We start from the raw sequence: 13105 nt of genomic DNA, 5'->3' as shown, positions 1-13105 counted from the left end.
GTTGTGACAGGACTACAGATTAGGAAGTTAAAAACACAAAGAAAAATAGAGTCCCTACCCTTGTTAATACAAAATAAATTTAAGGAATTTTTTTTTTCGAAGTAGGCTCTAGGCCCAACGTGGGGCTTGAACTTATGACCCCAATATTAAGGGTCGCATGCTGTGCCCACTGAGCCAGCCAGACACCCCCAGGAATTTGTGTTTCGTGAATGAAACTGTTTCTCTTGGTATAACCTGTCATCCCTTGGTGCAGAATTCTATTAACGGGAGAGCTGGGAGGCAACCTAAAAATCAATTAATCTAATTCTTTTATTACTAGTCAACTAATACTCATGCAGTTAGTAACACTTTAAGTGTTTCACCAAAAGTAGATTCATAGGATCCCTTAAAATCCATCTTTTCCCTGGCTCGCTTTGACCTGACTCATTATTTTAAGACTTAACTTGACTTTTTTTTTTTTTTTTTAATCTTCAGTAAAGACTTGGTGTTTAAAATTGTTAAATGCTTTCAGGATCATTCCTTCTCATCTCTAGGAAAAAACAAACCAGCATTGATAAAGCAATGGGTGTTTTCAAAGGGCCTGTATTCTTTGTGCTGGCTCCAGCAGAGCCATCAGAATTACTCATGGAAGGGGAAGGAGATTTTGATTCTCTGTTCCTTGTGGTAGTCATAACTCAGTAAATAAATAAATACCAACGCCAGAGAAACAAGCTTCATCATGTTTTCTTCTGGCTCTACTTTTGACTCTCTTCTTGTTTGCTTTTGGAAAACAATTACATTTAATTTTATGCAAAAGATGTTTCTCGACACCTCTGTGTTAGAATTAGTAACAGTTTCTCATGTTCATAGATTGTGATTTCAGAACTTATTTTTATGTTCACAGATAATTAGTTTTTCAGTTGTCTGTAACTCCAAACACTTTGAGGTTAGGGATTTTTATCTCATGTTTTGAGTCAATACGTTTATGCTTCTAGAGACTTTTAAAGACATTTTGAAGTTTATAAAGCAAATCACCCTTCCATTAATACTAATATCTAACTGCTACATATTATCTATCAGAATTTCTTAAATTAAGAAACTGTAGGGACACCTGGGTAGCTCAGTTGGTTAAGCACCTGACTTTGACTCAGGTCATGATTTTGCAGTTCTTGAGTTCGAGCCCCGTGTCAGGCTCTGTGCTGACAGATTGACGCCTGGAGCCTGCTTTGGATTCTGTTTCTCCCTCTCTCTCTGCCCTCCTCCACTCGCACTCTGTCTCTTTCTCTCTCTCTCTCAAAAATAAATAAGCATTAAAAAAAAAAAAAAGAAACTGTATTTTGTTACTAAGTCAAATCATTAACCTCCATTTTGGTCTTCAGTAATTTCTAGAATTTTTATTTTTATTTTTTTGATGAATTATATTTGCAATATTCTGCTGTATAGTTTGACTCTAAAACAGAATAGAGGAATAAGAATAGTAATGTTTATTCAGTTTACTAAATTTCCTTGAATTTTGTGAGCTAAAACTGCTTTAATGTGTGGGAGATGAAAGTGTGACCATAAAGTCGATTAGGAGGGGATGTAGAAGCTCATAACTAAAGCTTAATATGTGAAGATTAGTGGATATATATCCACACTACTTTTTTTGTCACCTTTGAAACATACAAATAATTCATATTCATTGATTGAATAATTAAGAAAACATCAAGAGGTAAAAAAATCCCAACCGCCCTGGAAACTAGTGTCCATAAGATATATTTGTGTGTGTGTGTATAGCATGTTTGTGTATGTATCTTGGGCCTATGTATATACTGTGTGTGTGTGTGTGTGTGTGTGTGTGTGTGTGTGTGTATGTGTGTACACAAATACATAAAGTTATAATTTGGTCAGTCTCCTATTGGACATTTTGCTGTTTTTGAAAACTATTGTTAACAAAGCAAACATGCTTATTAAGGCTTGTTCGTGTTTTTATTTATTTAGGATTTTTAGAAATGAGACTTAGAAGCCAATGAAGTGTGTTTTTTAACATACTTCTGATACATATTTGCTAAGTAGGAAAAAAATGATACAACCTATCCCTGAACCAGACGTTCCTACGCTTTCTTAGTACCACAGGTGAAACATTTGTTTTAATTTATATTTCTGATTTCTAGTGAGGTTAAGTCTTTCCTCATGTTTATTAGCTCTTTGTATTTTTTTTGTATTATCTGTTCTTACTCTTTTTTCCAACTTTTTTTTTTTTTTTTAATTTATTTTTGGGACAGAGAGAGACAGAGCATGAACTGGGGAGGGGCAGAGAGAGAGGGAGACACAGAATCGGAAACAGGCTCCAGGCTCCGAGCCATCAGCCCAGAGCCCGACGCGGGGCTCGAACTCACGGACCACAAGATCGTGACCTGGCTGAAGTCGGACGCTTAACCGACTGCACCACCCAGGCGCCCCTGTTCTTACTCTTTTTTTAAATAATTTTTTAATGTTTTTTTTTTTTTTATTTTTGTGAGAGAGAGAGTATGAATCGGGGAAGAGCAAAGAGAAGGAGATACAGAATCCAAAGCAGGCTCCAGGCTGTGAGCTGTCAGCACAGCCCGATGTGGTGCTCAAATCCACGAGCCATGAGATCATGACCTAAGCCGAGGTCTGTAGCTCAACTGACTGAACCACCCAGTCTCCCCTGTTCTTATTCTTGATCTGTAACCCGACTAATGCATCTATTTATTTCTGTCCATTTTGAAAAGAGGTCTTTATTATATATACATTTTTGCTTAGTGTTGCAGCTGTCTTTGCACTTGACAAGTTTGTCATTTGCTTTTAAAAAATTTTTTTTTAAATGTTTTTATTTATTTTTGAAGGAGAGAGAGAGAGAGACAGAGCATGAATGGGGTAGGAGCAGAGAGAGAAGGAGACACAAATTCAAAGCAGGCTCCAGGCTCTAAGCTGTCAGCATAGAGCCTGATGCAGGGTTCGAACTCACAAACTGTGAGATCATGACCTGAGCCGAAGTCGGATGCTTAACCAACTGAGCCACCCAGGTGCCCCTGTCATTGCTTTTTAAAACAGCTTTATTGAGCTATAATTTACCATAAAATTCACCTGTGTACCATTTTTAAGTGTACAATTCAGTGACTTTTACTATATAGTTTTACAGATACAATGTAATTCCAGAGCATGTATCTCACCTTGAAAAGAAACACCTCATGTTCATTATCAGCCACTCTCCCATTTGCAACCCTAACCCTAAGTAGTCACAAATCTACTTTCTGTGTCTGTATATATCCCTTCTCTGGATATTTCATATAAATAGAATGATACACTATGTGGTCTTTTGTGTCTGGCGGTTCATCCACATGTGTAAATGCTCCTTTCCTGTTTTATTGCCCGGAAGCATTCCTTGATCCCTTCCTTGTTCATCCTGTCACCAGTAAATGCACATTTGGGTTGTTTCTACTTTTTGGTTCCTGTAAACAATGCTGCTATGAACATTCACGTACGAATCTTTGGGCATGTTTTTGTTTCTCTTGGATGAATACGTATGAGTGGAATTGTTAGATCATATAGTAACTCTGTGTTTAACTTTTCAAGAAACTGCCAAACTATTTCAAAAATTGACCACACCAATTTTACATTCCTGCTAGCAGTGTGTGAGGATTCCAGTTTCTCCACATCCTTATGGACGTGTTATTTTATCTTTTTTTAATTCCAGCCATCCTAGTGAGTATGAAAGTGGCATTTCATTGTGATTTTGATTTGTGTTGACCTGACAGCTAATGATGTAGAACATCTTTTCAGGTACTTGTTGGGCATCTGTTTATCTCCTTTGGAGAAGTATCTATTCGGGTTCCTTGTCTATTTTTAACTGGGTTTAAAAAAAAACCTTTAGTTGCAAGGAGAAGGGGTTTGTGTGTGTGTGTGTGTGTGTGTGTGTGTGTCTGTGTGTCTGTGTGTCTGTGTGTGTGTGTATGAGTGTTCATTGTGGATACAAGTCTCCTTTTGAAAATAGGCTTTGTTGGGGCGCCTGGGTGGTGCAGTCGGTTAAGCGTCCGACTTCAGCCAGGTCACGATCTTGTGGTCGGTGAGTTCGAGCCCCGCGTTGGGCTCTGGGCTGATGGCTCAGAGCCTGGAGCCTACTTCCGATTCTGTGTCTCCCTCTCTCTCTGCCCCTCCCCCGTTCATGCTCTGTCTCTCTCTGTCCCAAAAATAAATAAACGTTGAAAAAAAATTAAAAAAAAAAAAAGAAAGAAAATAGGCTTTGTTGATATTTTCTCATTCTGTGGGTTGTCTTTTCATTTTTCTGTATGATATTTTTTGAAGGTCAAAAGTTTAAAATTTTGTTAAGTCTAATTTATCAACCTTTTATCTCTTGGACTTTGGTTTTCTAGATCTTGCCTTATGTAAATTTGAAGGTTTATTCCTGTTTTCTTATAGCATTTTATAGGTTTAGCTCTTACTTTAAGTCTGTGATCTATTTGTGTTTGTTTTGCTTTGGTAAGGTTTAAGATAGGGTTCCTCATGAATCTTTTTGCCTATATAAGGCTATCCAATTGTCCCAGCACCATTTGTTGAAAAATACTATTTCTTTCCCATTGAATTTTCTTGGCACCTTTAAAAAAATCAGTTGACTATAAATGTAATAGTGCCATTGATGTTAAACGGTGCTATATGTATTATTAAAACACACTGCTCATTTTAAGTCACCATTGGCTATAATACACACTCAGATTTCAAAGACGTTAATTGTATCTTAATATTTGCAGTTCCAAATCAGTACAATACATTATTTTACAATAGCATTAGGTTACAAATACCAGCACTGTCTGACCACCTCTTCATTGTTTTCTCTCAGATTTCTTTTATAGCATTTGTGACTTTCTGGAAGTATCTTATATAATTATTTGTTTATTATGTCTCTCCTTGAAAGCAGGGACCTCATCTGTCTCATTTACTGCTATATTCCTTGCATGTATACATAAGAGGTACATGATCTATTTCTTTAAATGAATGATCAAAGAGATTTATTCCTCCGGCCTGTTGATTTTCACATAAATAAGCAAACAATATTGGCAGAGTTTTCTTTGAGGCAAATTTGTTGCATGAAGTACAACTGAGCAAAAAGTGATGGTTGAGGTAAAAAGCTGCTTAAAGAAGCCTGTAAATTGTCTATTTTATTAAAGGATGACAGTGGGGTGGCACTGTTTCATTTTGTTTTTATTGAAGTATAATTGATATATTAGTTTCAGGTATACAATATAATGAGATATGCAACATAATGTATATATTGCAAAATGATCACTGCAATAGGATTAATTAACATCTGTCACCATACATAGTTACAGAACCTTTTTTTCTTATTCTGAGAGCTTTTAAGATCTACTCTCTGAGTAACTTTAAAATACACAATACAGGGGCGCCTGGGTGGCTCAGTTGGTTAAGCGTCCGACTTTGGCTCAGGTCATGATCTCACGGTCCGTGAGTTCGAGCCCTGGGTCAGGCTCTGTGCTGACCGCTCAGAGCCTGGAGCCTATTTCAGATTCTGTGTCTCCCTCTCTCTCTGACCCTCCCTCGTTCATGCTCTGTCTCTCTTTGTCTCAAAAATAAATAAACATTAAAAAAAATAAAAAATAAATAAAATACACAATACAGTATTATTTTATTTTTATTTTATTTATTTATTAATTTATTAATTTATTATTTTAATGTAAGTTAGCTAACATGCCGTGTATACAGTGTGCTCCTAGCTTTAGAGTAGATTCCCATGATTTGCCGCTTACATACAACACCCAGTGCTCATCCCAACAAGTGCCCTCCTCAGTGCCCATCACCCATTTTCCCCTCTCCCCGCCCCTCATCAACCCTCAGTTTGTTCTCTGTATTTAGGAGTCTGTTAACGGTTTTGCCTCCCTCTGTCTCTGTTTAAAACTATTTTTTTCCCCTTCCCTTCCTCCGTGGTCTTCTGTTAAGTTTCTCAAGATCCACATATGAGTGAAAACATATGATATCTGTGTTTCTCTGCTGACTTATTTCACTTAGCATAATACCCTCCATTTCCATCCACGTTGCCGCAAATGGCCAGATCTCATTCTTTCTCATTGCCAAGTAGTATTCCATTGTATATATAAACCACATCTTCTTTATGTATTTATCAGTTGATGGACAGTTTGGCTCTTTCCATAATTTGGCTATTGTTGATAGTGCTGCTATAAATATTGGGGTACATGTGCCCCTATGGATTAGCACTTCTGTACACTACAGTATTATTAACTATAGGCACCATGATGCTATGTGTTACATTGTGTTCATAGTCACTTTCTTGAGCAAAGAATAAGCTCTCTGAGGGACCTAAATAATTTCATTATTCATAAAGTCCTATAATTATAAATAGGAACCAAATGATTAAAAACAGAAGTAACTTCCAAATAGAGGTTTATTGCCTTGCTTTTCTTATGCTTTGGCTTTCTTTTTCACTTTGGCCTTTTCACGAAAGATGACATAATCTTGTTGCTCCAAAGGGTATTCTTTAGGTGTGAAAGGAAGAAACAAAAAACAAACAGAATTGACTCTAGGGTGATAAGGTAACTTTGTCTTAAAAAAGCATCCCCTCTAGAGCAAGCTGAATGTTAGTGTCTTCTGAAACACCCTGAGGGAATGAGAGGAAATGAGAAGAGCTGACCATTAATCAGGGGACAGAGTCTAAAGTTTGCTCTGCTCAATATGCTTCTGTCCTCAAGTCTTCAATCACGGGACTCTGATAAAATGCCATTGACAGATTTAAAAGCTGGCAAAAAAAGATATTAAATTTTCAAGCCTCTACTGATTTACTTGCTAAATAATGTCAAGTTTCTCTGCAACATTTTCCCCTATGTATTTTTGAAAGTGACTAATAGTTAGTTTCATGCCACTTTATTTAATTCAGGGTGGTTTCTTCTCATTTTCACTATGTGTGAGACACTCTTTTCCCCTTTGATTTACTTGGGAGAGCAAGCTAGTCTTCCAAGGTATTTCACAGAACTATGGGTAGAAATCTTTGTGCTTTCTTGACTGTTGCCTGAGGAGACATTTCTTTCATCACTGCATTATCTGTAGTTGTCTGGGTCTAATTTCCCTTCCGAGGTTGGTGGCATGGGCCAAGCAGCCTGTGATGTTCCAGCATCACTTGAAATGGTGACTTCAGGGCTGTGACTCAAAATGTTTACTTCACTGAGGGCCCAGAATAGCTGCCAGTTTTAGCCAGATTATGAATGAACTCCTTGTCAGTTCAGAGAGCACACTTTTCTTTTTTTTCTCCTCACCCCCTTCTTTGTTCACACTTCCTCTGAGCAAAACTTCTGCCTGAGTCAAGCATTTTAAGACTTGGTCTCTGGGAAAAGAGTTAAAATTGATAAAGGAAAACTTCCTGTTTAGGAAACTTCTCAAAAATTGGGTAATCTGAGGTTGTGACCCTGTTGAAACTCAAGACACTTAAAGCAATGGGTAATACATGTTTCCTTGAGGACTCTTGCCTAAGTTTTGGATGCTGATGTATGCCAATGCATTATAACCAAATATATTTTACTCCCTTTGTTTGGTAATATAATTGAAAACACATTTAATCATATGTTACTTAAGACATGGCTGTTTGGTTTTTGGCCGTACCAAAGTTTAGTAAAGCTCCAGGTGTTTCTTTTTTTAAATTTTTTTTTTCAACGTTTATTTATTTTTGGGACAGAGAGAGACAGAGCATGAACGGGGGAGGGGCAGAGAGAGAGGGAGACACAGAATCGGAAACAGGCTCCAGGCTCTGAGCCATCAGCCCAGAGCCTGACGCGGGGCTCGAACTCACGGACCGCGAGATCGTGACCTGGCTGAAGTTGGACACTTAACCGACTGCGCCACCCAGGCGCCCCAAGCTCCAGGTGTTTCAAATGCATTTTGTGTTATCAAAAAAAGCCGCATTGCCTGATGTTTTTTTCACATTTGATTGGTGGTCCTTCACTCTCATTAAAAACTATTGGGGGACATAGCTTGCCAAATGGAGAGAGCTATGGATTTTTGTGCTCCACAATGTGTGATGATGAAAATAAAACAGAGAATTGTAAAATTTGTAATTCTGTTTCATGACCTTTTCTAGCTTAAGCTAAACCTGTTTATCTGCAAAGGCAGGTATCCTAATCATTATAGCAGTGAATGTTTTTGATGGTTTAAAATAAGAAATAAAACGTGGTAGCGAATGAGAAGCACATGGTGTTAGCGCAGAGCAGTATCCTACCATGTTGCTACCACATGCAGATTTGGAGAAGAGTCTATTTCTTCAGAAAAAAAGGAATCATGGTGACAGTTTTTCAATGGAAAACTGGATAATACTATATAAAGAGGAAACTTCTCTTCAGCCTTCAGGAATACAGTTAAAGAACAATTGCTGGGCATAGAGGGCAGTTCAAAAACCCCATGCAGCCCGTTCTTAGCACGGCAGCAAAGCTCTTCACAACCACTCCCCTCCTGACCCTTCTTTCTGGTCATAGCCAACAACGCACAGTTTTGTAAAAAATCCAAGTATATCCACCCTTTAATCTCTGGCCACAAGATTTTCCCTTGGCCCAGAAAGCTTTCTCTTCCTTGTACTCTGCCACCCTCTTCCCATAACATTTCACACATTCCTCTGCCATTGTTCTACTTTAAGGGCTTGTTCCTATGATTGTCTCCTTGTTAGATATTTCCTTAGGGTCAGACTCCCTGTTTCATCATGCCTTAGCATCATGAATGGACAGCTACAACTGAAGGTTTTTTTTTTTTTTAATTTAAAATTTTTAATTTTTAATGTTTATTTGTGTTTGACAGAGAGACAGAGCACTACTAGCAGGGTGGGGGGCAGAGAGAGAGGGAGACACAGAATCCAAAGCAGGTTCCAGGCTCGGAGCTGTCAGCACAGAGCCTGATACAGGGCTTGAACTCACGAACTGTGAGATCATGACCTAAACTGAAGTTGGACGACGCTCAACCACTGAGCCACACAGGAGCCCCACAACTGAAGGGTTTGAATCAATAGTGAAAGGAATAAAAGTTTTTAAGTTTAGGGGGCCATGGTAACAAAGGCTTGTAAATGGGAATGAATGTGACTTGTTCAAGAGACTGGGGGCTGAGGGGAAGGGAACTCTTACATAAAAAATAAATACATCTTAGGGGTCCCTGGATGGTTCAGTTGATTAAGCATCTGGTTCTTGATCTCAGCATAGGTCTTGATCTCAGGATCATGATTACCAACTAACTAATCCATATATATATTACACACCATTTTCTGGAGGGTTCATCATGTTAATTTAGCAATTAGCCCCTCATTGTTCTCTTTTAGTATTGAATCTTCCCTACTATTTTGTCTTTTATGACATTGACATTTTTGAGGAATCTGTATTAGGTCTTGTAGGCAGGAAAAATTGCATTAAGAATATCATGATTTTGGTTCTGCATCATTTTGTTTTTGTAAATGTCAGTTTTAAAGATTATGAGAAATTATATGGAGCCTTCATTTGAATCTTTCTGATGTGGTACAGCCTAAGATTTCCTCTAATAAAGGAAAGCTTTGCGGGGTGCCTGCGTAGCTCAGTTGGTTAAGCATCCAGCTTTAGCTCAGGTCATGATCTCCCACTTCATGGGTTTGAGCCCTGTGTCTGGCTCTGTGCTGACAGCTCAGAGCCTGGAGCCTGCTTTGGATTCTGTGTCGTCTTCTCTCTCTGCCTCTCCCCTGCTCAAGTGCTCGCTCTCTCTCTCTCTCTCTCTCTCTCTCAAAAATAAATAAACATTAACAAAATATATAAAAAAAGAAAAGCTTTGGTTCTAGTTGGACATAGTTTAGGGTCTTGCTGAAAAGGCTTTGTCTTACCTGAAAACAGAAGCAGGAAGTAGCAGTTCTGAGAATGTTGCACTTTTCAGTTCACATGCATTATTAGCTCATAAACTCAATTCCCTTAGGCTAAGATTACCTGAGTTTATCTGTGGTCTCAAGGGACAGTGAGTGGAAGTGAATCTTTCTGAGCACCAGCTGTTTCTTTCACAGTTGTAGTGTATTTCTCTTGCCTCATTAATATAAGGAGGAAAATGACTTCATTTCCTTTGTAGAAAGGAATAGAATAGAGTCTGCAGCACAGTAAGAGAACAGGTAGCTTGCAGTGGAATAAAAAGTTTATATTAAGTAACTTGTAACCATACATTTTATGGTTTAAATCCTTGAAAAATTATCAGGTGAACCCAGTCTGCCTAGAGGCTAAGCTTCTTTGTAGTTTTTGGTCAGGCCCTTTTGGAAATAGCAGAATGTATATTACTCAAGCTGTGCTAGGCTATATACTTCAGTAACAACATGCTTTATAAACAAAATCCCACATCTCACTCACTTAAAAAGAAGACTATTTCTTGCTCATGTCATCATTGAGTATGGGGAATTTGGCTGTTCTTACATTTTAAAACCTTTGGCTGAAGCTTTTTGTATCATGTGATTCCACCATCTATTACAGACTTACGGATGAGAGAGAGAAAACACAGAGTATTCATATCTATTTTTTTTGTTTTGTTTTTTAATGAGTTGATTATTTTGGATTGCACAGATAAGTGATATAATGAAGTATTTGTCTTTCTGTGTCTTAACTTATTTTACTTAGCCTAAGTCTCTAGATCCATCCATGTTGTCTCAACTGGCAGGATCTTTTATGGCTGAATAATCTTCTTCTTTATGGCTGAATAATCTATTGTATGAATATGCCACATTTTCTTTTTTATTCATCTTTCAGTAGATATTTAGGTTGCTTTCATGTCTTGACTATTATGAGTAATGCTGCAGTGAACATGGGAGTGCAGATACCCCTTAGAGGATAATAATTTCATTCCTTTGGATATATACCCAGAAGTTGGATTCCTGGGTCATGCAGTGGTTCCACATTTAATTTCTTGAGTAACCTCCATACTATTTAATGGCTGTGTCAATTACATTTCTACCCACAGTGTACAGGGATTCCCTTTTCTCCACATCCTTACCAACACTTGTTATCTTAGGGGTTTTGTTTTGTTTGGATGATTGCCATCCTAACTGGTGTGAGATGATATCTTATTGTGGTTTTGATTTGCATTTGCTTAGTGATTAGTGAGCTCATATCCACTTTTACTTGAACAGGAAGCAACATCTGCCACTTTTGCTCTTAGCTTCGTGGCAAGAACTAGTTACGTGGCATTAACGTAACTGTGGGAGGATGGGAAATGTAAGTGAGTCCATGGACTGATTAGTGACCTGTGTGTCACTGACATGTAGTGTTCCCAGTGATGATGGCTTGGTGAACACAGGCTTCAGAGGCAAGCCAACCATACTGTTGGGAAACTTTGGTTTTCATGGTGAAGGGCGTATACTGGCTAAGTTCCATTTCTCCTTCCCCCTACTTATAAAAATGTGTTTTTGTGACCACTGACAGAAATCAGCTGTATTAAGAGTACAGAAAGAGGCCTTTGGAGATTCATACGTTAAAGAAAACTTTTTTAAAATAATGAAAAAGAATAGTATAGTGAACAGTATTATATCCTTTACCTTGTCTGTATTACATCTAGAATTATTGAAATTCTCAATCTCAAGGTTAATCTCAATCTTCAGTTGGTCTTAAGTCTTCAGAATGGAACTGAATAACCATAAGTACTACCTTAGATGAGTGAGATTTAGGAAATAGATTTAACATGAACCTTGTGATGACTATTTACATATTGGCTGGCAGTCTTAAAATTGATCCTTGTCTGCTATATTTTGTCCAGTATAGTTCTTGAAATATATGTTTGTAAAGAATGATTATTATAAATAGATTTTAAGAGGAACATACTAGACTTTAGTCTCTCAAGAAAAATAGTCTCTCCTTCCCCAAATGCTTTATGGATATGTTTCCATAATTCTTTCCTTGATCAATTTAGGAGCTTTTCCATGGAAAGGATTTTTTTTTAATGTTTATTTATTTTTGAGAGAGAGACCGAGAGAGAGAGAGAGAAAGAGAGAGAGAGAGAGAGAGAGAGAGAGAGAGAGATGTGCATGTGAAAGAGAGTGTGAGCAGGGAGAGGCAGAGAGAGAGGTAGAGAGAGAATCCCAAGCAGGCTCTGTGCTGTCAGCATGGAGCTGGATGTGGGACTCAATGTTGTGGACAGTGAGATCATGACCTGAGCCAAAATCAAGAGTCAGACGTTTTAACTGACTGAGCTACCCAGGCACCCCTCATGGAAGGATTTTTCTTTTCTTTTCTTTTCTTTTCTTTTCTTTTCTTTTCTTTTCTTTTCTTCTCTTTTCTTTTCTCTTCTCTTTCTTTCTTTCTTTCTTTCTTTTTAATTTGCAATACTTTACATGAGTGGCTAGTACATTGGGAATAATTTTCTCGAAAATGTAAACTGAAAATAAATATTTCCATGTAGTGTACCAAATCTGATTCTTTTTCCCACCAGCCAGATCGTGTCTCCTAGATTCTAACTCCTGTGTTATAATGCCACTTGCGCTATCTTTGTCTTTTACTTCAGTCTTTACTACTCGTGTTTTACAAAGGCCTTTTGTTTTCATAAATATATTTATATCATAGAACTTTCAGGAGCACAGTAGGTAATTATAAGTGTTTAATAGTTATCTTATAATTTAGCCACTGGGAAACTTTACTTAGTATTACCTTTTCACATCTGCATTACAGTTAATGGGGGTTGATAACAACCCTGGGACACTTCTAGTCATCCTGTATTTTATTTCTTTGGTTAGTTGAAAGTTCCTGATATTCATCAAGTACACGAGATAAATAGCTAATGTGGCATTTGATTAATCAAATTTGGTTAATCAAAGGCATACTCTTTGTGTGTCTGGATTGAAATAAACTCTGTTATACTAAGAATATATTTTTTTCTTAGGCAACAGGGATTATGCCAAGGATGATCCATTGGAGTTTAAGTCCCACCAGTGGTTTGGAGCATCTGTGAGATCAAAACAAGACAAAATTTTGGTAAGTCTTTTGGATATTTACTTGTAGGTGAGTTTTGTCAATTTATGTGGAAACACAGAAAAGTTTCTGCTTGAAAGCTAGTAGTAAAACTCAGTGCGCTCAGGAGTACAGGACAAGACGAGATAAGATAGCCCTGATCAAAGGCCGTCCTATCAAAGATCTTC

The 13105-nt window shown here is 37.7% G+C and overlaps 1 protein-coding gene across 2 annotated transcripts in view; it reads left to right on the top strand.

Moving 5' to 3' along the window:
- The window catches only part of ITGAV (integrin subunit alpha V), a 93747-nt gene that overhangs the window by 23851 nt on the left and 56791 nt on the right, over positions 1-13105 (top strand). For both annotated transcript variants that reach the window (XM_047870107.1, XM_047870108.1), the window contains exon 3: positions 12850-12941. In XM_047870107.1, coding sequence (XP_047726063.1) covers positions 12850-12941 — 92 coding nt within the window. The remainder of the gene's footprint in view (positions 1-12849; positions 12942-13105) is intronic.

The sequence above is a fragment of the Prionailurus viverrinus genome, chromosome C1 (genome assembly GCF_022837055.1).
Source record: "Prionailurus viverrinus isolate Anna chromosome C1, UM_Priviv_1.0, whole genome shotgun sequence".
NCBI lineage: Eukaryota > Metazoa > Chordata > Mammalia > Carnivora > Felidae > Prionailurus > Prionailurus viverrinus.
This window is presented reverse-complemented; position numbering and strand designations above follow the sequence as displayed.